This window comes from Salvelinus namaycush, chromosome 32 (assembly GCF_016432855.1).
Source record: "Salvelinus namaycush isolate Seneca chromosome 32, SaNama_1.0, whole genome shotgun sequence".
NCBI lineage: Eukaryota > Metazoa > Chordata > Actinopteri > Salmoniformes > Salmonidae > Salvelinus > Salvelinus namaycush.
Genome location: NC_052338.1, coordinates 2,837,147 through 2,860,831, shown reverse-complemented (window position 1 = coordinate 2,860,831; position 23,685 = coordinate 2,837,147). Strand labels below are relative to the sequence as shown.

Genomic DNA, 23,685 nt, shown 5'->3' with positions numbered 1-23,685 from the left:
TGAGGTGGGGAGAAGATCAGAATGAAGGAAAGATGAAGAGTGTAGCGCTACAGACTATTTGGTTAGTAGTAGCCTAGTTGGTGGTAAAATACTATGAAATAGAGCAATAGGCCAGGGTCATTAAGGGGTTTCCTGTCAGCCTGCTATATCTTATGCCAACACTAGTTGCCAGACACACATACACAGAGAAATCCTCCTAAGGGCTACAGTCACAAGGTAAATCAGGGATTCAAAAGACACAGTCAAGCATCTAAGACAAAAAGCCTTCACATAACTGTGCCAGAGGCCAAAGCTGACATTAACAGCACTATAAGCCCTGGCAAAGGAGGACTTAACTTTAATTCTAAACAATCATACATATATACAGTTTTATACATTTAAATCTCATACAAAAAGTACTGTACAGGGAAAGGACCAGCAGTAGCGTCTCATAATAAATACTGTAAACTGTGCTGCTGTGTGCATGTGGCATTGGGATGCCACACATGACTACTATGACCCTGTGGGTACGTGCACTCTCATAGACCACAAGCCTGATCCTATCACAAAGTATAAAAGGCAGTTTGCGTTGTGTGTGTGTGTGTGGGTCAGTTCCCCAGACAAGATGACCAGCTGAGAAAACACGTCTAGGCGTGAGTACTATTATTACATCAATATGGCAGCATAATCCCTCTCCTCGAAAGCATTACGTAACAGAAATAAATATAGCAATAGGAGAGGCCTGTATAAACAATGTGATGTGTCAATCACTCATTGACAAAACATGTCATCCAATTGGCTAATATTAGTCCAGATCGATGGTTCCCAAATAAATAGTGCTCTTTAAATGGAAGAACTAACCACGTTACAATGCCCCTCTTCGCCAATTGTCTGACATCAAACGAAAGGGTCACAACATTTGATTTCGTAGCGAGGGTCCCTCTTGCTCTCACTAGTGTTCCACTTAAATGGACCTAGACCAGACCGGTCCTTTTCTTTACATGCGGAAGACTGGAGCTGGGTAGTTTAAGGTTGGGCTAAAAACTCTAATCTCTTCATGTCTTCTGTTGGGAGTAGAAGCCGAGAGGACTAAGAGGACTGTCCTTTTCTGAAGTTCTTCTGGTCTTCTAGCTGCCAGCATGAGCCCCTCTCCTGGCTGTGGAGGTGGGGCAGTATAGTAAGCAGGAGGGAACAGGTTCATGCTGTGATACACCACCTTAAGCAGTCCTATCTGTCTGCTCCACCTTAAATCCCTCTATCCTTAAGAGTCTGGAGGCCCTGTGTCACCGGCTGATGTCGCGGTTGCCCTCCCAGCTCTTCCCCCCCACCGCATCGCCTGCTGTCCCCGATTCGAAGAAAGGGTGTCTGAGGGAGTTGGCCAGAACCAGGCGCTTAGCGGGCTCGTACTCCAGCATGCTCTCAATCAGGTCAAACAGCTGATGGTGCTCCTCAGCCTCCGACAACAGGTATCTCTGAGAGAGAGAGAAAAAAAGAGAGAGGGTATACAGAGATGTGATGAGCATAACAATGAAAACCAGGAACCGTTGATACTAGATTCGGGGTTAGGGTTGATTTAACATGTCTAAAGAGAGGATGATTTTAGAAATTCCTGGTTAATCCGATATGAGAGGGTGAATGAGAGGTAGAGGGCAAGGAAGATAAAGTAGTGGGGTGCTACACAAGGAGGGAAAAGGAGCTGCTCTCTTACCCGTAAGGGTTTGCAGTTCTCCCTCACGTATCTCCCAGCCGATGAGCTTTCGTCCCAGTCCAGACGGCCGCGGTAAAAATATTTCTGCTTCCTGAGTTGAGAAATTGCCGCAGAGATTGAGGCGTGGCATACGGAGATAAAAAACACTTAGAAGAACAGTTTGTGTGTGCACGTGCATGCAGGGGCAGCACCCTGGAGGAGCTGCCATGGGGGTTCGACACAAGACATAATGACAAACATCACTAACAAAAAAGGCCCTTTAAAATGTGGCATGGACCAACCTTTACTTTGATGCCCTGCGTCAACAACTAGACGCTACGGGGTGTGTGTTGGATTGCTTTTTGACCTGCAACTAAATACACAAGATGCACCTGGTCGTGTGTATGTGTGAGAGCTCTGACCTTGTCTTGCGTATCATCCTGGAGGGCACTGGCCCCAGTATTCTCTCCATCATAGCCAGATGCTCCCTGTTATCATGAGTCTGAGGGCGGGACGAACAAACAAGATAGCCACGGTGAATCTTAATTTCATCACCATTTCTCATTCAATGTATAAAATAGCCATAAAAGTAGATAGTGGATATCAGCGATGCAAACAGACATTTATCAGAGTGCTCACCTATCTTGAAACAATTTTAATAACGCTGAGTAAAATGTGGCTGAAGGTGAGAGCTTTGAATAGAATGTGTGAGCTGGCATCTATGGTGTTAGAAGCACAGCCAAGCAAAACTCAGAATACGGAGGACAACCTCAACCAAGGGTTGATCCTCAATAGGATTAGCAGCTGTGTCTCCCTGCTGCTCTCTCCGGCTCAACATGTGCGTGTTTTCTTGCACGTGTGCAAATGTATTTGTGGGTACACATGTTGGTGTGATACTGGTCCGACTCCGGGCTGACCAATCCGCGTGACCAGGCAGCAAGCTATTCTGGGCTTTGTTCAGTCCTTCCTGACAACCTGAATCGACCAATCTAGGAAGGCAGCTGTCGCCACAGACAGAATTGGGTTGGGAAGTGAAGTGGGGTTTTACCTGGAACAAGGTGAAGCCTAGATAGTACTCGAACAGGATGCAACCGATGCTCCACACGTCACATGGCTGGCTCCAGCCCAGCTCTGCAGGACAAAACACATAATGGGTGGAAAATAACATTTCTCAGGTGGTTTCCCGGAGACAGATTAAGCCTAATGCTGGATTAAAAAGTATTTCAATTGAGATTCTCCATTTAGCTTGTCTTTTAGTCTAGGACTAGGCTTAATCTGTGTCCAGGAAATGGCCCCTTATTATTCAACGCATATTGAATTGGTGTAGGCTGGTGGAACCTAACAAAACAGCAGGAAAAACTCAATTTAAGACACTAGCCTCACTCTTTCTCCAGTGCTTCGATTTATCAAAAGCAACAACCCAAGTCTCAACACAGCAGCTTTCTGCCTAAACATTGTTTATCACTTCAGATCAAGAGGGTGAGTGTGCAGCTTTTGAGTTTCTTTAAATAGAACAAGGGAGGCCTTACCCAAGCCACATAACATGGCCAAGGGTAAGCGTACACCTTGAGCTTTTAAAATGACGTGAAAAGACAAATCAACCCTGCTCAAAGCACACTCAACTAATTATCTCATGCACTACTAAGCGAGGTTAAGGCGATCAACTGCGCTTAGTGTCTGACTGAGTTGTTCAGTGTCTACCTGACTGGAACAGAACTGGCAGGCTATGGCAGTTCAACGCGACTGCCAAGGAACCCCCCCCCCCTCTGTTTTAGAATAGCCCTCCTCGCCCAACTGAAGCAACCAGACAGACTACAGCAGTTCATTGCCAACGTAGCGGCTACACCACCCTTAGTTTAGAATAGTCCTCATTTGGGCTGTGGCGGTCATGAAATTGTCAAGCAAATAACTGCCAGTCACAGTAATTTGACCATTAATTAACAAACACATTTCGCATCTCCTGGCTTCCAAACATTGCCTACAAGCCACTGATGCAGACCTTTAGAACATCTACATTAAACAGTCTAATAAACCCATGTAATATAGCCTACACCTTCCAAATAAATCAATTATTTTAGACATGTCTAAAGAAGCATGATATGAAGAAAATGTAGTCTTTCAGAAGAACAGAATAGCATACTCTTAGTTGTCCATGTTAAGCCCTGATCTGGCTATGCCATATGGCTGTGGGCTACACTAGTTCATTTAGCAGACAAGATTTGGTTAAAATTCCATGGCATTATTTTATAATATGAAGAATACAAATTGAACATAACGGAATTAAATAGGATATTTTCTCCAAACAATTTGAGTGCACACATGCGGCTATTCTATGTTGAGCGGTTAACAAAGAAATAGGTACTCCTATATGCTTAATTTAGAGTTATTCATGTAACTTTAGTTGTGATACAAAATGTTGGGATATATGTTTAGATTTTTAATACACCAAGGCTGCATGAGACTAATGATTTGAAAAAAGTCGCACGAAAAGGCACTAGCTCGGCTTTGTTTATTGCGCAGGCAGTACACACTTCAGTCTCTCATTCACAATGTGACAAGCACTTGATAATACCTTTAAAACATTACAATACATTCACAGATTTCACAACACACTGTGTGCTCTCAGGCCCCTACTCCACCACATATCTTCAGTACTAAATCCATGTGTATTTATAGTGCGTATGTAATCGTGTGTGTGCGTGTGTGTATATATATATGCATGTGTCTGTGCCAATGTTTGTGTTGCTTCACAGTCCCCGCTGTTCCATAAGGTGTTTTTTACTGCTTGTGTCAGTTACTTGATGTGGAATAGAGTTCCATGTAGTCATGGCTCTATGTAGTACTGTGTGCCTCCATAGTCTGTTCTGGACTTGGGGACTGAAGAGACCTCGTGGCATGTCTTGTGGGGTATGCATGGGTGTCTGAGCTGAGAGCCAGTAGTTTAGACAGACAGCTCAGTGCATTCAACATGTCAATACCTCTCATAAATAAAAGTAGTGATGAAGTCAATCTCTCCTCCACTTTGACCCAGGAGAGATTGACATGCATATTATTAACATTAGGTCTCTGTGTACATCCAAGGGCCAGCCGTACTGCCCTGTTCTGAGCCAACTGCAAAGTCCTTTTTTGTGGCACCTGACCACACGACTGAACAGTAGTCAAGGTGTGACAAAACTAGGGCCTGTAGGACCTGCCTTGTTGATAGTGTTAAGGCAGAGCGTCGCATTACTACAGACAGACTTCTCCCCATCTTAGCTACTACTGCATCAATATGCTTTGACCATGACAGTTAATCATCATCATGTGATGGGTGAATATTAGCCTATTCTTGATTTAATCTTTTCTTTACATACACTAAACAACACACAGTGCATTCTGAAAGTATTCAGAACCCTTCACTTTCCACATTTTGTGGAAAAAGTGAAGGGGCCAGAATACTTTCTGAATGCACTGTATGTGTGATATTTGTTTCGATTTAGAATGACCCATTATCATGAATCGGTCTCAAAAAAAATATGTCATCTATGCACTTAAACAGCGAATTGAGGACGCTTTTCCCGTGGTTCATTTTCATGCCAGCCAGGTAGGCTATAATCCTGTTGCTTCTCTTTACGATGTGCTTAATATTAGGAAAGTTGAATAAGAAAGATAGTAAGCCTAGCCTATAGAAAGCTGATGGGACCCTCTTCTTAAGAGGCCATCACTCTTTTCTCCAGCAATTGCATAGCCTATAAAAATGTTGCGCAACATGGGCTCTCATGAAGTGTTTGATTAGATTTTTGATTACATTTGCATTGATGTCAGAGTGATTAGAGGGACAATAGAGTGCTGAATACCAGGCAGTTAGCAAGTTTGGTCATTAGTAGCCTACCATCGGCAGCATCAGAGCTTGGAGAAGCCGAATTATTGTGACTAAATGGTCATGTGGAATTTGACTGCCGCCGTGAATCGTGACCACCGGTGCGGCCGTAATACGGTCACTGTTACAGCCCTAGTCCTCATCCAATTGATCAGCCAGCTGGCCTGAAGGAATGGAGTCTGAAGTGGGAGGTCACTCACCTAGTATGACTTCTGGGGCGCGGTAGTGCCGTGTGGAGACGATGGTGCTGTGGTGCTCGTGGTCAAACGTGGCACTGCCAAAGTCCACCACCCGTACATCCGTGCTCTTCACGGTCCGCTCTTCGCGCTTCTGTAGGGAGGAAGGTGAAAAAGGACATGGTTTAAAAACAGAAAATGTCCTAAAAATATATATATATTAAAAAATAAAGTTTCCACTATCAATTAACTAATTTCAAACCTCATGAAACAAGTAAAAGGTAAACTTTTAGAAAGGGGCCAGTGAGTGAAGCCTTGATTACTCCATTTCTGATATCTAGTAACCTTGACATTAACCATACCTGTACCCAAAAAGAAAATGCTTCATTTGTTTTGCTCTGGTACATTTAGGCCAATTCATCATCTGCACTCAAGGCCTGTTTAACCAGTTGCTATGACACTCAGGTTGCATCCCAAATGGTACTCTTTAACCTATAAAGTGCATCCCAAAATGGTACTCTTTAACCTATAAAGTAGACTACTTTTGACCAGGCACTGGGTAAAAGTAGTGCACTATTAGGGAATAGGGTGCCATTTGGGATGCAGCCCTGTTGACCACAAAACAGGCTCTGAAGAAAGCCCATTATCCTGAGGCCTGACTTCTCGTCTCACCTTCTCTACGTTATAGGTCATGGTGAAGTCGGAATTGACAAACAGGATGTTTTCTGGCTTCATGTCTGTGTGTGTCAGCTTGGTATCATGAAGAACTGGCAGGAGAAAAATCACAGTTAAAATCCCAACAAACGAGACATCCACATTCGATGGTGGCGAATGAAAAGAGCACTCCTCTTCTGACAGGTGTTTGAACCAACGATGCCCTCATGTGGCTAAAGGCTTCTTATTGTAAACAACGGTGGCCTTTTATTCCAACCTCTGTCTCAAGGGGAGATCTATATAGGGGTTGTTGGAGTGAGACTTACAGTGCATTTGGAAAGTATACAGGCCTCTTCCATTATCCACATTGTTACATTACAGCCTTATTCTAAAATGTATTAAATAAAACATTTCAAAGTGAACACAGGTTACACATTTTAGCAAATGCATTAAAAATTTAAAAAAACAAATACCTTATACAGTACCAGTGAAAAGTTGACACCCACTCATTCCATGGCTTTTCTTTAAATGTACTATTTTAGACATTGTAGAAGAATAGTGTAGACATCAAAACTATGAACACGTTATGTCTTAACCAAAAAAAGAATAAGTTATCAAAATCGATTTTATATTTGAGATTCCTCAAAGTAGCCACCCTTTGCCTTGATGACAGCTTTGCACTCTTGGCATTCTCTCAACCAACTTCACCTGGAATGCTTTTTCCAACAGTCTTGAAGGAGTTCCCACATATGCTGAGCACTTGTTGGCTGCTTTTCCTTCACTCTGCAGTTCAACTCATCCCAAACCATTTCAATTGGGTTGAGGTCAGGTGATTGTGGAGACCAGGTAATCTGGTGCAGCACTCCATCACTCTCCTCAAATAGCCCTTACACTAACTGGAGGCGTGTTGGGTCATTGTCCTGTTGAAAAACAAGTGATAGTCTCACTAAGCCCAAACCAGATGGGATGGCGCATCGCTGCAGAATGCTGTGGTAGCCATCCTGGTTAAGTGTGCCTTGAATTCTTAATAAATCACAGACAGTGTCACCAGCAAAGCACCCCATACACCATCTCCATGCTTCACCGTGGGAACCACACATGCAGAGATCATCCATTCACCTACTCTGCGTCTCCAGAAGACACGGCGATTGGAACCAAAAATCTCCAATTTGGACTAGTCAGACCAAGGGACAGATTTCCACCGGTCTAATGTCCATTGCTTGCGTTTCTTGGTCCAAGCATCTCTTCTTATTGATGTCCTTTAATTAGTGGTTTATTTGCAGCAATCCGACAATGAAGCCATTCTTGCCATAATATGGACTTGGTGTTTTACCAAATAGGGCACCTTCTGTATACCATGTCACAACACAACTGATTGGCTCAAAACGCATTAAGGAAAGAAATACCACACATTAACAAGGCACGCCTGTGAATTGAAATGCATTTCAGGTGACTAGCTCATGAAGCTGGTTGAGAGAATGCCAAGAGTGTGCAACGCTGTCATCAAGGCAGCTACTTTGAAGAATCTCAAATAAAACATGTAGATTTGTTTAACACTTTTTTGGTTACTACATGAGTCCATGTGTCATTTCATAGCTGACGTCACTATTATTCTACAATGTAGAAAAAAGTAAAAATAAAGAAAAATCCTTGAATGAGTATGTGTCCAAACTTTTGATTGCTATGAGACTTGTAATTGAGCTCAAGTGCATCCTGTTTCCATTGATCATCCTTGAGACGTTTCTACAACTTCATTGGAGTCCACACACCTGTCTAGATAAGGTCCCACAGTTGACAGAGCAAAAACCAAGCCATGAGGTTGAAGGAATTGTCCACAGAGCTACGAGATAGGACTGTCGAGGCACAAATCTGGAGTTGCCAAAAAAAAAATGGGTGGCAAAAAATGTCTACAGCATTGAAGGACGCCAAGAACACAATGGGCTCAATCATTCTTAAATGGAAAAAGTTTGGACCCACCAAGACTCTTCCTAGAGCTGGCTGCCCAGCCAAACAGAGGAATCGGGGGAGAAGGCCCTTGGTCAGGGAGGTGACCAAGAATCCGATGGTCACTGAAAGAGCTACAGCATTCCTCTGTGGAGATGTTCAAACCTTCCAGAAGGTCAACCATCTGTGCAGCACTCCACCAATCAGGCCTTTATGGTAGAGCGGCCAGACGGAAGCCACTCCTCAGTAAAAGGCCAGAGAGAGAGCCAACAAGTTTCTCTGGTCTGATGAAACCAAGATTTAACTCTTTGGCCTGAATGCCAAGCATCACGTCTGGATGAAACCTGGCACCATCCCTACGGTGAAGCGTGGTGGGGCAGCATCATGCTGTGGGGATGTTTTTCAGTGGTAGGGACTGGGAGACTAGTCAGGTTCAAGGGAAAAATGAACAGCAAAGTACAGCGAGATCCTTGATGAAAACCTGCTCCAGAGTGCTCAGGACCTCAGACTGGGGCGAAGGTTCACCTTCCAACAGGACAACAACCCTAAGCACACAGCCAAGACAATGAAGGCATGGCTTCGGGACAAGTCTCTGAATGTCCTTGAGTGGCCCAGGCAGAGCCCGGACATGAACCCGATCAAACATCTCTGGTGCAATCTGAAAATAGCTGTGCAGTGACGCTCCCCACTCAACCTGACAGAGCCTGAGAGGATCTGCAGAGAAAAGTGGGAGAAACTCCCCAAATACAGGTGTGTCAAGCTTGTAGCGTCATACCCAAGAAGACAAGACTGAAATCGCAGCCAAAGGCGCTTCAACAAAGTACTGAGTAAAGGGTCTGAATACTTATGCAAATGTAATTGTTTACTAAAAAGTGTAATACATTTGCAAACATTTCTAAAAACCTCTTATGCTTTGTCATTATGTGGTACTGTGTGTAGATTGAGGGGGGGAAAAAACTTTAGAATAAGACTAATGTAACAAAATGTGGAAAAGGGGTCTGAATAGTTTGCAAATCCACTGTATGACCAGTTGACGGTAGGTCATGTTGAAATTGTTGAAGTGAATGTGTTCTTGATAAGTCATCTGGTTAAATAAAGGCAATACAAACAAGACAGTAGCGTAATATCGGAGTGCACGTACACTTAAGAATTATAATAAGAATTATGACTAGATGACTGGTAGTATCATAGCATCTGAGTGTACTTATGTCAGGTCATTAATGTGAAAGAGAACATGCCCTCAACAACTTAGCGGGTTAAATAAAAGTCATTTAAAAAAATATATATTATATATATAACTTACACTTGACAGACAGGCATAGCTGGTAGGCCATGTGTCGGACCTGGGCGATGGAGTAAGGCAGGTAGTTGTTCTCCTTGAGGAAGTCAAAGGTGCTGAGGGCCAGCAACTCAAAGGAGATACACATGTGTCCGTGGTAGTCGAACCAGTCATACATCTGCACACACAGGCTGGGAGTAAAGAGGAGTTTAATATTAAATAACACTAACATAATTCAACAACAACGAAATGATACAGGATCGAGTCAGGGCATTTTTCTGATCAAAAAGGGGCTTAGATGGTGGGCGTGGAAATGGGCATGTTCAGCACTGCTTGATTTGAGAACATTTTAGAGCCCCTCCATGTTTTGCATTGTTAAGGCAATTTCCTGCAATTTTACAAACTTCTCCACGGAGTCGAGACAAGAAAATGTTGTCGTTTTAAAGCAAATTTCCTGCAATTCAAAGCATTTTGCCACGGCTAATGCTTTGTTCTTTTGCTCACACCTGCTAAATTCATTGATTTTGGAATTTAATTCTCCCCCAACTAGCTAGCTTTTATTTTGGTGATTGTTGGTGGTCAAAAATTATATTACTTAAAGATAACGGACCTATATATTTTTGACATACTTTATATGTCAAAGAGGGCCCTATGGTGTTTAGGTATTTTTCTTAAAACAGCATTGTTGGTTAAGGGCTTGTAAGTAAGTGTTTCACTGTAAGGCTACACCTGTTATTATTTGGCACATGTGACTATATTTGATTTGATTTTAGTCAGTTAAGTTTACATCCAAAGTGTCTCCATTCCGAAACTGTATTTCTAATACATACACACGAAAAATATAAACTCAACATGTAAAGGTGTTGGCTGAATGTTTAATGAGCTGAAATTAAAGATTCCAGAAATGTTCCAAGCACAAAAACCTTTAAACAAATTAGTGCACAAAATTTGAGTACATCCCTGTCAGGAAGCATTTCCCCTTTGCCAAGATAATCCATCCACCTGACAGGTGAGGCATATTAACAAGCTGTTAACAGCACGATCATTACACAGGTGCACCTTGTGCTCGGGACAATAAACAACCGATCTAAAAATGTGCAGTTTGGTCACAACACAATGCCACAGATGTCTCAAGTTGAGATGCCATTGGCATGCTGACTGCAGGACTGTCCACCAGAGTTGTTGCCAGAGAATTGAATGTTAATTCCGCTACCATAAGCCACCGAACACCATTTTAGAGAATTTGGCAGTACGTCCAACCGGCCTCACAATCGCAGACCACATGTATGGTCGAGCGGTTTGCGGATGTCAACGTTGTGAACGGAGTGCAGGCATAAGCTACAAACAACGAACACAGTTGCATTTTATCTACGGCAACTTGAACGCACGGATATACCGTGACAAGATCTTGAAGCCCCTTGTTGTGCCATTCATTCGCTGCCATCACCTGTTTGGCAATGACAATGCACAGCCCCATGTTGCAAGGATCTGTACACAATTCCCAGAAGCTGATAATGTCCCAGTTCTTCCATGGCCTGCACTTACCAGACATGTCACCCATTGAGCATGTTTGGGATGCTCTGGATCGATAGCGTGTTCCAGTTCCTGCCAATATCCAACAAGTTCGCGTAGCCATTGAAGAGGAGTGGGACAACATTCCACAGGCCACAATCAACAGCCAGATCAACTCTATGTGAAGGAGATGTGTCGCGCTGCATAAGGCAAATGGTGGTCACACCAGATACTGACTGGTTTTCTGATCTACACTTCTACTTTTTTCCCCTACCAGATGCATATCTGTTTTCCTAGTAATGTGAAATCGATAGTTTAGGGCCTAATGAAATTTAAATGTACCGATTTCCTTATATGAACTGTATCTCAGTAAAATCTTAAATTGTTGCTTATATATATATATATATTTTTTTTTTTTCTCCCCCCCCCTTCACTGGTAATGAACAATACACCAGTGGTCTAAGTAGTAGGTGTACTCACTGTTTGTTTTCCGGGTCTTTCTCATTGATTCTCTCTAGCACATTGATCTCCAGACGAGCTGCTTCCTTGTATTTCTCCACATTTTTTATGATCTTCAGAGCAACAGTGGCTCCTCCCCTGTAAAACACAGAATGAATGAGAAAGATAAACGGTTAAGGTAAGGCTAAGGGGTATGGACGTCCCAAGGATCCCTCATAGCACTAACCTTGGGTATATTCAGACAAAGATTTTTGAATATTCTTCAGGCTTTTCCTCTGATATACACTCCACCACTGGTACCACCCTATATTAGAGCAAAAGTCTGAAGATATACCCTACCTCAGTGGATTTAGCTAGCGATTAGTATTAAAGGCTAGCCTAACAAATGTTTTAGGCACATTGGCAGCTTGCGAAGACCAACTAACTAGCGTGTTGCACAGAGCAAGTTACACAAGCGAATAGAATATCGAAAACTTGGACTTATATTAAGAAGCAAAGTGGAAAGCTGCGTTCTTGTTTGGAAAAATCTGTTGACTGCATGCTGTTCTTTGGTCAATGCATGCAGAGTGAATCTCTAGCACTAGGAACTGCCTGCTTGAGTGACAGGGGGCGGGACTATGTGTGTGTGGGGGATTGAGAAGCGGCAAAAAGGAGAGAGAGAACACCGTCAACTGAGCAATAAATCAAAAGTATTGCGCATGTCAATGTCACAATTTAGGTGCAGTCCTAACACACAATACATTAGGGAATACCTTATGGCGTAAAGCTCTTATTACCTAAAGTGAGTCTTGTTAGAGGTTTATCTACATTAACCAAGAGTGCTGTTGCTTGGAAACTTGGTGTCACAGGTTTGGTAGCTAAAATAAGACTGACGGATACACTAAGATTGAAAAAGCAGGTTTCAAAAGCAATCTCTAAACATGATTTGTCCAATTCTATAACTATGAAAGTCCACCTGATTTCATAGAAGAAAACAATTGTGATGAGTAAATTATTGTCTTTTCATGTTGATTATGCAACATCTTATGTTCCCATAATGACGTTTGGTTAATTATCACATTTAAGTTCAAACTCATATCGTGCTTCAGGGAGCCCAGGCAGGGACATTAGCATGGCACACATTTGCATGGGGTATAATCGCCCAGCCAGCTAAACTCACGGAGCCACGCCACTCTTCCATAATTACATGGGAGGGTGATATAGGCAGAGTCTGTGTCCCAAATGGCACCTAATTTCCTTTATAGTGCACTACTTTTGACCAGGGCCCACAGGGCTATGATCAAAAGTAGTGCACTATATTAGCTAATAGGCTGCCATTTGGGACACACTCGGAGTTTACACAGAGGTCTGTATGTCTAGGACTAAAACATGTAAATAGTAAACACCTAGTGCAGGGAGAGGGAACACGTCACAGAAAACAAATAGGAATCTGGAGGCTTTAAAAAAGGCCACCAGCTAATGGTCGGAGAGCAGTTGTTTTTAATGCAGATACATACTGGCGATGGTCAATACATTGCATCACCCTCCCAAAGGTGCCTTCCCCCAGAGTGCTGACAATCTCATCTGGAAGACAGAGAGAGAGGGAGAAAGCGGGAAAGAAGGGAAGAGAAGAATTAGACATGTGGACAGGAGGGAAACCAAGGCAAAAAAAGTTAGGCGTTTCAATGCTAGCGCCCATTCCCCTTTTCAGGTTGTGGACAAATGGGATGCCTATAAAAAAAATATTTACTTTTCCACAGTCCTAGATAACCTATGATTATTGGGGTCCACATACTAACAGGGGGCAGAAAAAAAAGATGAGGGAGTAAATTTGAGTGCCCCCCAGCAGCTTATAGGAAGGAAAACAAAAGTATATTCCCTACAGATGTGGTGGTCTGCCTATTTTAGGGCAAGGGAGTGTGAGGAATGCGTTTGGTTTTACTGGTTAACCTATGTAATTAAAGAAGACCCACTCAAGCTAAACTTTTCCTGAAATAAGTGTGAATGTGTAGACCTAGGGGGGGGGGGGGGGGAAGTGGTTCCAAACATGAATTACTGAAGATAACATACAAATTATGCCAGGGATATGAGCTAGAAAGTGGTAAAACTATGTTAATTGTGTGGGTGTTATGAGATCATGATAACTGGTTTTTATCATGCTCTTAATTTAATATGAAGTGTAGCATTAAAAAGATGCAACACTGTCAAAGGAAAAAATTGCAACACTGCAGACAACTTAAGTTGTAGAGGCCCAATGAATGTTTACTAGCTACACCTCATGTTAGTTGAGGGAAAGCGCTAGATATGAGGGATTGGAAAAATATTAAAAACTTTCATAATTGCTTTGCCTAATTAAATGCACTACAAAAAATATATATTTGTATATCTGGACTTGAGTTTAAACTAAAGCGCAAGAGACGATTAAGAAGTTAAGGAAATGCGGTGGTAGGGGAAGATATTTTTTATGTCGGTTGAATATCTCCGATATAAAAACATACCACAGCTAGATATCTTCAACACAACGAGCAATATTTATCTAAAACCGCTATCCTCAACATTGTGTGCAATCCACCCCGCTTTTTGAGCTAGAGCGAACAACATTCTACCATGGCATCATCATCAGGCACTCCCCTGTCAGTGAATGCTCTATGGTATTAAATACTCATATGGAGAAGGGTTACGATAGAGTAGTGGCAGTGAGTACATCTCTCTTGCAGGACGTCCCCACTCCGACAGATCAGGTGCCCTTCCTCGTCGTCCCTCACACTCAGTGCCCGCGTCCGGCTGTCGCTCCGCTGTTTGCAGCCCCCACGGCATCAGCAGGTCACGACACGACCGACAGGGGGACAGGGGGTTTTCAGGGGCAGCCGTAGCCACGGCGATGGAAGGCGGCACAGGTAGAGGAGGGAGGAGGAGGGTGTTGTAGTTGACGTAGTGGTTGTGGTGGTCATTGGGCGATTCGTATGACACCACGTGAGGAAATATATAACGATAGGGATATAGTGCAAGGGAACAAGTCAAAGATCACATTTCGTCCTCTGCTTCTCTCCCCCTCTACCTTTTAACTTGTGCTGCTTACAAATAAGGAAGCAACCTGCATATCCATTCATGAATAAAAAGCCAATTCATAAAAGAGCAAAAATATCTACAAATTATAATATTGCTCACTTAAAATTAAGCAGAGTACTTCCCAGAAAACAAATAAACTGAGAATGATAAGGAAATGAAGCAGAAATAGTTTGAGATTAAAATCAGTGATACATCCCAACCTATGGTTACCTCTCATTCATGTCTACTTAATGCAGAAGGATAAAATGTGGCTGAAGCTTTATCCACAATGTGTCAAAAAACAATCAATGTCTCACTACACAACTCATTTTATGAAAAGACTGTATAAAGTACATTTGGATTTAATTACTAAGACCAACAAAAAAAACTAAAATCCTGCTGACAAAAACAAAACAAAAAAGATTGTACTACTTACCAAGTCCAGGAGCTGTGGACAAGAGAAGGTTAAAGAGAAGTAGAAAGACATGAGGGAGAGAGAGAAAGACATGAGGGAGAGAGAGAGAAGAGAAAGATAGAAAGGAGTGGGAGGGTTAGAGGACAAGCTCGGGCTGGGCTGTACTCACCGACGAGGATGGGCTATAGGACCTGGTTCTACGCCGCCTTCGTTTGTGCTTACGCCTGCTGCCCTTCCTTCGGTATGACTCCTCCCGTTCCCTCTCACGACCCCGCCGGTAGTCGCACATGCTCGGTGATAAGTCAGGTGCGTAGTAACCATCGGCTGCTGCTCCTCCATGTTCCCTATCCCTGTTTCCGCGATCTCTGTCTCGTTCGCGGCTCTGGTCCAGGCGCCGATAGCCCTCACAGTAGCGTCTGTCGTACGGCCTGCGGTCTGCCGAGCGATTATTGTAGCTGCAAAAGAGGGCAACACAATGGGTTAGAGCAATACTGTCTGACCATTTAAGAAGACACATTGCTTAAACTCAGGTTACACATTATTAAATGAATGCCATCGGGCACTGATACAGGTACATACATCTATTGAGATTTCAAGACTATGAAAACATTTCTACCAGATAAACAGTCACACAGTACAAAAGCTACCATACCAATTCATTCAGTACGCAAGTGAACAAATATAATACAACCATACAAACACACCTCCTAGAGCGAGCATAGCTTCCCTCCTGTCTGTTTCCCCGTCCCCTTCGGTCTTTGTCCCTTTCCCGGTCACTGCTAGAGGAAAAAGAGGGCGATCTGCGTTGCCTCTGCTTGCGTCCTCTGTCTCTGTCTTGATAGCTGCTCCGGCTGGCCAGTTCTGAGGACGGGTACCGTCTTGAGTGTGGCATCTGTGACAAGACAAGAGTTGTTACTTGGTATTCTCATTGCAGTTGGTGAGGGGTTGGATTGCACTCAGTATGGGAGGGTGGGATACATAACAGCTGCATTGTGGGGGAATAGGAAGAAAAGTAGCCAAAGCAAACCTGGCGGGGAGGTATACAATTAAACATGACTTACATTTGAAGCCTTTGAAACACAAACTCTATATTGTGGCGGCGGGTAGCGTTTGGCCAGTAACCGAAAGGTTTCTAGATCAAATCCCCGAGCTGACAAGGTATAAATCTGTCATTCTGCCCCTGAACAAGGCAGTTAACCCACTGTTCCTAGACCGTCATTGTAAATAAGAATTTGTTTTTAACTGCTGGCTTACCTAGTTAAACAAAGGTTAAATAAAAAAATAAATACTGGTGGTTTGGCAGTATTCACGATCATAAGTGTTAAGCCAGTCAAATGTCACGAGTACAGTAACGTTAGCCTACTGCACTCAATAACAAAAACTTAGCTAGGTTGGGATGGCCTTATAATAACAACAGTAGCTAAGAAAAACGTTAGCTGACGTACCTAGTTGATGTTACCTGGCTTAATGCAAATGTTAGTTAAGTAACTTAATGACGTGGGTTAATCACTGTGACAGTTTAACTAAATGTGATAACTAAAAAAGACATGGGACGACCAAAATGTGCAGTTAGACAACTAAGGCAGTTCGCTAGCCATCATGACAACAAATGGCAATTTGTTGACTCAGACTAGTTAGCTAACTACGACGTCAGAATTCAGTCGAGTTGGCTGCATAACGAACGCTATGCTAAATTCGCTACTAAACGATGACCTGATATTTCGCAGAGATGCACCAATGTCACACGAACTGCTTTCGTTAAGAATGGCATAAATTGTCATTTTTTCTAAATAAATAACTGTTTGGCTATTTCTGAAAATATGTCGCTAACGTTAGCAAATAGCTATTTAGATCGGCTACCTAGCTCCCTAATGCTAGCTAATTTTGACCGCCATCTTACCTAGCGTTAGCTAGCTACTTGTTAGCTTTGATTCTAACTGACTGTACTTTGACTCGCATGGATTACCTTGTCATTGAAACCCGAATACAATTACGTGTATTTCCACTTTATTGTTTACCGTTTTAGCAGCCAGGCCTGTGTGTTTATCCCACAGGAAATCCGTGTTGGCAATTGCTCGTTTTCGCTTTTCTTTTCACTGTTGGAATCCTATCTATATCTGTTCCTAGCGATGTAGCCTCATTCCAACCATCACGGTCTCGCGAGCTTACGTCTGTTTTGCGACAGAACGTAAGCTCGCGAGATCATGATGGTTAGTAAAACGCTACTAGCGCTCATCTTCTGTGCTTGCAACTTTTAAAAACATGTACATGTAAAAATTATGTTTCTTTACAGGACAAGAATTGTTTCAGATCAGATCTACAGGACCGCAAATTGCGAAATTTGCCTCTAAATGGGTAAGGGAAACATATATTTTTTTAATTAAACAGTAACATACAAAACACAAAAGACAGAACAGCCAGGCGGCTTACATAGACATTACAAAGAGGAAAATTAAATAAAAACATATCCACATTATATAAAATCAAATACAGACATTTAGCTCAAAATCCTGAGGACAATAACATATTAAATTGTGATTTACAGTATCGAAAGCTTTCTGAAAATCCCCAAATAAGATAACAGGGTAGTCATCCAATACTCAACCAAATCTAACACCAGCCTCAAATTATTATACAGTGCATTCGGAAAGTAATCAGACCCCTTCACTTATTCCACATTTTGTTACATTACAGCATTATTCTAATATGTATTAAATATTTTTTCCCCATCATCTACACACAATACCCCATAATGATAAAGCAAAAACAAGTTCTAACATTCTTGCACATTTATTACAAATAAAAAAACATTTACATAAGTATTCAGACCCCTTACTCAGTACTTTGTTGAAGCACCTTTGGCAGCGATTACAGCCTCGAGTCTTCTGGGGTATGACGCTACAAGCTTGGCACACCTGTATTTGGGGAGTTTCTATCATTCTTCTATGTAGATCCTCTCAAGTTCTGTCAGGTTGGATGCGGAGCGTTGCTGCACAGCTATTTTCAGGTCTCTCCAGAGATGTTCGATCGGGTTCAAGTCCGGGCTCTGGCTGGGCCATTCAAGGACATTCAGAGACTTGCCCTGAAGCCACTCCTGCGTTGTCTTGACTGTGTGTGTAACGGATGTGAAATGGCTAGCTAGTTAGCGGGTACGCGCTAGTAGCGTTTCAATCAGTTACGTCACTTGCTCTGAAACGTAGATATAGTGTTGCCCCTTGCTCTGCAAGGGCCGCGGCTTTTGTGGAGCGATGGGTAACGACGCTTCGTGGGTGTCAGTTGTTGATGTGTGCAGAGGGTCCCTGGTTCGCGCCCGTGTCGGGGCGAGGGGACGGTTTAAAGTTATACTGTTACATGTGCTTAGGGTCGTTGTCCTGTTGGAAGGTGAACCTTCACCCAGTCTGAGGTTGTGAGCGATCCGGAGCAGGTTTACATCAAGGATCTCTCTGTACTTTGCTCCGTTCATCTTTCCCTCAATCCTGACTAGTCTCTCAGTCCCTGCTGCTGAAAAACATCCCCACAGCATGATGCTGCCACCACCATGCTTTACGTAGGGATGGTGCCAGGTTTCATCCAGACGTGATGCTTGGCATTCAGACCAAAAAGTTCAGACCAAAGAATCTTGTTTCTCATGTTCTGAGAGTCCTTCAGGTGCCTTTAGGCAAACTCCAAGTGGGCTGTCATGTGCCTTTTTCTGAGGAGTGGCTTCTGTCTGGTATGCACCATCAACTGTGGGACCTTTATATAGACAGGTGTTTGCCTTTCCAAATCATGTCCAATCAATTGAATTTACCACAGGTGTACTCCAAGTTGTAGAAACATCTCAAGGATGATCAATGGAAACAGGATGCACTTGAGCTCAATTTCGAGTCTCATAGCAAAGGGTCTGAATAGTGTTTTTCATTTTTAATACATTTGCAAAAAATGTTTTACCTGTTTTCGCTTTGTCCTTATGGGTTATTGTGTGTAGATTAATGTGGATTTTTTTAAATCCATTTTAGAATAAGGCTGTAATGTAAAGTGAAGGGGTCTGAATAATTTCTGAATGCACTGTATATATGACACTCTTTCATAACCCCTGACTGACATTCATCAATCATATCATTCAAGCCTGACTTTAACCTTTTCACAAAGATTGAGGCTATACTTTTGTAGTGCGCTTGGACGCCAATTAACAATAATTAAGAAATCCTTGTGTTATTTAGGTATGAGAGTAATAACCCCTTGCTTCAGAGGCAGGTATGACTTAGGTATGAGAGTAATAACCCCATGCTTCAGAGGCAGGTAATTCTTCCTTTTCTAGAGCATCAAAGGTTACAAGTAAAAATTGTGCTATTTCTTCAGAGAAGTTTTCGTAAAAATCAGGAGGTTAATCCATCACATGCTGGAGACATGTTATATTTTAATTGAGCAATCCCATATTGGATATTCATAATAGACAAATCTTGACAACAAGTCCGATTGAATTTTTCACTAACCGAGTTATTAACGTTCTCTATAGAATCAAGGAGTTCCTTAGAGTCACTCAAACTTATCTAAGGAATAAAGATTATCATAAAACGTAGTGGTAAAGTCTGATAACTCTCTATCCTAATCTTACATTTCCGATGTGTGTGTCGAGTTTCTCTCTTCTCTTTTCCAAATAAAAAATGTATTTACTGTTCTTTTCGCCTTTTTCAAGTCATTGTTTTCTGGACCTTATGAAGGCTCCTCTAACCTTTTCCTCAAATTATCTAGTTGGTTCTGTAAATCAGGTATTCCCAAACTGGAGTCTCAATGTCGTCGGGGGTACGCCAAATACAAATGTGATTCACATTTTTAAAAACAAATATTTTTTTTTCTATTTTTTTTTCACATTTTCAAACAGTACATTTATATTTTCCAACGGGGCTATACAATTGGGTGAGGTTTTTGTCTCGCCTGAGTAGCCTCGTTTCACTACCAAAAATAAAATGAAACCATCTAGTGTTCAGCGAAATAACAACACGATGTCAAATACAGGTAGTCTAGTCAAATAATTAACATCCAATCACATTAACCGTTACTCTCTCGCAGGAAACCTTCACTCTTGCGCAGACATTTAGAAACCAAACATGACAATTTGAAAAATAAGCCACAGGACTTTTTTGAGTAAGAATAAATAAAAATGTCGAGTAGTAAGACATGTATAAAAGCAACAGATACCATTAATAAGAAGGGGCTAGAAGCGTCTTATATGGTGAGCTACCGAGTGGCTAGGACAGGCAAGCCCCATACTATTGTGGATGACTTACTCCTGCTGCCGTGGATATGGCTGGGACAATGCTGGGGGGAAAGGCCCCCCAAAACTAAATCAGGTTAATCCATCACATGCTGGAGACATGTTATTTTTTAATCAAACAACACTGTGTCACGACGCATCAGTGACATGGCAGGAAAAGTTTTGAAACAATTCCTGCTTCGCATACAAGCCAGTGAATTCTATGCGTTACAGCTGGATGAGTCAACAGACGTGGCGGGCCTGGCACAGCTACTGGTATACAGTTGAAGTCGGAAGTTTACATACACCTTAGCCAAATACATTTAAACTCAGTTTTTCACAATTCCTGACATTTAATCCTAGTAAAAATTCCCTGTTTTACGTCAGTTCGGATCACCACTTTATTTTAAGAATGTGAAATGTCAGAATAATAGTAGAGACCTCCAGTTGACTCAAATAATGTAATTTAGCCTATCAGAAGCTTCTAAAGCCATGACATCATTTTCTGAAATTTCCCAAGCTGTTTAAAGGCACAGTCAACTTAGTGTATGTAAACTTCTGACCCACTGGAATTGTGATACAGTGAATTATAAGTAAAATAATCTGTCTGTAAACAATTGTTGGAAAAATTACTTGTGTCATGCACAAGTAGATGTCCTAACCGACTTGCCAAAACTATAGTTTGTTAACAAGAAATTTGTGGAGTGGTTGAAAAACTAGTTTTAATGACTCCAACCTAAGTGTATGTAAACTTCCGACTTCAACTGTATGTCCGTTACGTTTATGGGGGGTCAATTAAGGAAGACATCCTCTTCTGCAAACCACTGGAAACCAGGACAACATGAGAGGATAGTTTTAAAGTACTGGACAGCTTTGTGACATCAAACAGACTTTGGTGGTCAAGATGTGTTGGTATCTGTACTGATGGCGCAAAGCTATGACAGGGAGACATAGTGGAGTGGTAACTCACGTGCAAGCAGTTGCTCCCGACGCCACTTGGGTACACTGCTGCATCCACGAGAGGCTCTTGCTGCCAAGGGAATGCCTGACAGCTTGAAAGACGTTTTGGACACTACAGTGAAAATGGTTAACTTTGTTAAAGCAAGGCCCCTGAACTCTCGTGTATTTTCTGCATTATGCAATGGTATGGGCAGCGACCATGTAACACTTTTACAACATACAGAAGTGCGCTGGTTATCAAAGGGCAAGTATTGACAAATTTTGGGGAATTGAGAGACGAGCTTAAAGTTCTCTTTACTGGCCATAATTCTCACTTGTCTGACCGCTTGCATGATGACGAGTTTCTCACACGACTGACCTATCTGGGTGATGTTTTTTCTCGCCTGAATGATCTGAATCTAGGATTGCAGGGACTCTCCGCAACTATATTCGATGTGCAGGACAAAAATTAGGCTATGATTAAGAAGTTGGAGCTCTTTTCTGTCTGCATTAACAAGGACAGCACACATGTCTTTCCATCATTGTATGATTTGTTGTGTGCAAATGAACTCAAGCTTACGGACAAAGTCAAATGTTATATAGCGAAGCACCTGAGTGAGCTGGGTGCACAATTACGCAGGTTCTTTCCCAAAACAGACGACACAAACAACTGGATTCGTTATCCCTTTCATGCCCTGCCTCCAGTCCACTTAATCAGAAGCCACTGCCAGATTTCTGGATAGGGCTGTGCCCAGAGTTTCTTGCCTTGGCAAATCGCGCTGTTAAGACACTGATGCCCTTTGCAACCACGTACCTATGTGAGAGTGGATTCTCAGCCCTCACTAGCATGACAACTAAATACAGGCAGCCTGTGTGTGGAAAATGATTTAAGACAGACTCTCTCCAATACAACCCAACATTGCAGAGTTATGTGCATCCTTGCAAGCACACCCTTCTCATTAACCTGTGGTGAGTTATTCACAATTTTTGATGAACAAATACGGTTTTATATGTAAGATGATTAAATAAAGAGAAAAATGATTGATTATAATCATCTGTGCCCTGGTCCTATAAGAGCTCTTTGTCACTTCCCATGAGCCAGGTTGTGACAAAAGCTCACACTTATGTTTAATAAATGTATTGTATAGTGTGTGTGGCAGGCTTACAATAATGTCAAAAAACAACATTTGAGAGTGTGCTGATCCTGGTGCTACATGGGGTATGTAGCTGGAGGTTGAATGTTTGAAGAGGTACAGGACTATAAAGTTTGGGAACCACTGCTGTATATCATTCAATTTAGCCTTCTCATTGAGATCAAGATGCTCAATCTCCGTGATATCAGAGAGCTCAGTTACCTCACATCTTCTTAAAGGAAGCTGCTCCCCATAAGTAATACAGATCTAAAATGTCAGTTCCCAATATTTCCCATATTCTGCATTAGAGGTATCTAAATTCCAATTAACAGAAATTATATTCTTAAAACATTTTAAATCATGCAATAACAATTATTCAATTTCTAATAACCATCAATGGGAACTTCTCATCACTGCACATTTTTACAGTCAGCCCTATTACTTTATGATCCATCAGGACTGCAGTACTTTTTACCTCTACCGTGTTGGAAACACATCCTACCAGGCAGTTGTCACATCTATTTTCTATGCAAACTTTCTAAATGTCGACGACAAAATAACTGGACAAGTTAATGGAAACATAGCTACTGAAACAACCCCACTCTTCCAGCCGCAGCCAGACCAAAGACTTACTGTACTGTGTCGTGGAAATTAATGTATACAGAGACACATTGTCATTTCTTCAAACAATCATCTTTATTTAATATCTATTAATTATTGCAATAATGAAGCAGTCGACCGCACACTCTAAGGTGTGTTGCCGAGAGCTTAACCTTTACAGACAATGCAGAGTTCTTATATAGCTGACACTAAAATTGCTTAGTCATGGCTGGTTCCATCCCTCCCATGCTGATCGGGTGGGGGGCACCACAAGCCACCTTGGGTTCATCTCCTGGTTATCTGCACAGGATGTTGTTTAACTCCCAACCCAGCTTAGTTTCCCAGATGCAAGGATGAAGATGAGACAATGAGGGATGGTTCTAACACTTCCAGCCTATCTCCATCTCGGGTCACACACACCACATCTTGTCTATGGAATGCCAGCTGTAGGTTTTTATCACCAAGTCACTGTCAGCTCAAGCGATCTCTCGCAAAACCCATTTCTTGACAATACGCCCAGACTAACTGGAGGAAGCTAGAGTGGAAACCATCCCTTTACAGAAACACAGCATTAACAGAACAGAAATGTCTTACTATTTGTTAAGTATATAAATCATTAACTATTAATATCAAACAAAATCAGGTAAATATGTAATTTCTCTCTCACAACTGTCTTTGGCCAGACCCTTCTGCACAACTGCTTGATGGTTTAATACATTTACAAAACATTTTCTTTGGAAACATTTAAGGAAAATGTGAGAATATAGTTTAACGAAATATTATTTG

General features: G+C 42.1%; 1 protein-coding gene across 2 annotated transcripts; it reads right to left on the bottom strand.

The window, feature by feature from the left end:
• Nucleotides 1-249: 249 nt before the first annotated feature.
• clk2a (CDC-like kinase 2a) lies at nt 250-17,150 on the bottom strand. 2 transcript variants are annotated; one of them, XM_038971816.1, is made up of 13 exons: nt 17,010-17,150; nt 15,696-15,883; nt 15,161-15,446; nt 14,233-14,323; nt 13,046-13,112; nt 11,571-11,687; nt 9,603-9,769; nt 6,374-6,468; nt 5,726-5,855; nt 2,715-2,797; nt 2,089-2,168; nt 1,688-1,778; nt 250-1,451 (listed from the first exon to the last, which is right to left on the bottom strand). In XM_038971816.1, exons 2-13 carry the CDS (start codon nt 15,881-15,883, stop codon nt 1,263-1,265), a joined length of 1,584 nt encoding a protein of 527 aa, XP_038827744.1. In that variant the 5' UTR covers nt 17,010-17,150; the 3' UTR covers nt 250-1,262. The 2 variants fall into 2 exon arrangements, with proteins under 2 accessions (XP_038827744.1, XP_038827745.1); XM_038971817.1 differs by lacking the exons at nt 14,233-14,323; nt 15,696-15,883; nt 17,010-17,150 and having other exon boundaries at nt 15,161-15,270.
• Nucleotides 17,151-23,685: the final 6,535 nt, after the last annotated feature.

Coding starts and splice junctions, on each gene's coding strand:
- clk2a (XM_038971816.1), bottom strand. CDS start 15,883: ATGCCACACTCAAGACGGTACCCGTCCTCAGAACTGGCCAGCCGGAGC. Junction 14,324..15,160: donor CCTATAGCCCATCCTCGTCG/GTGAGTACAGCC, acceptor GGCTGCAAACAG/CGGAGCGACAGCCGGACGCG. Junction 2,798..5,725: donor CGCCCCAGAAGTCATACTAG/GTGAGTGACCTC, acceptor TTTGTCCTGCAG/AGCTGGGCTGGAGCCAGCCA.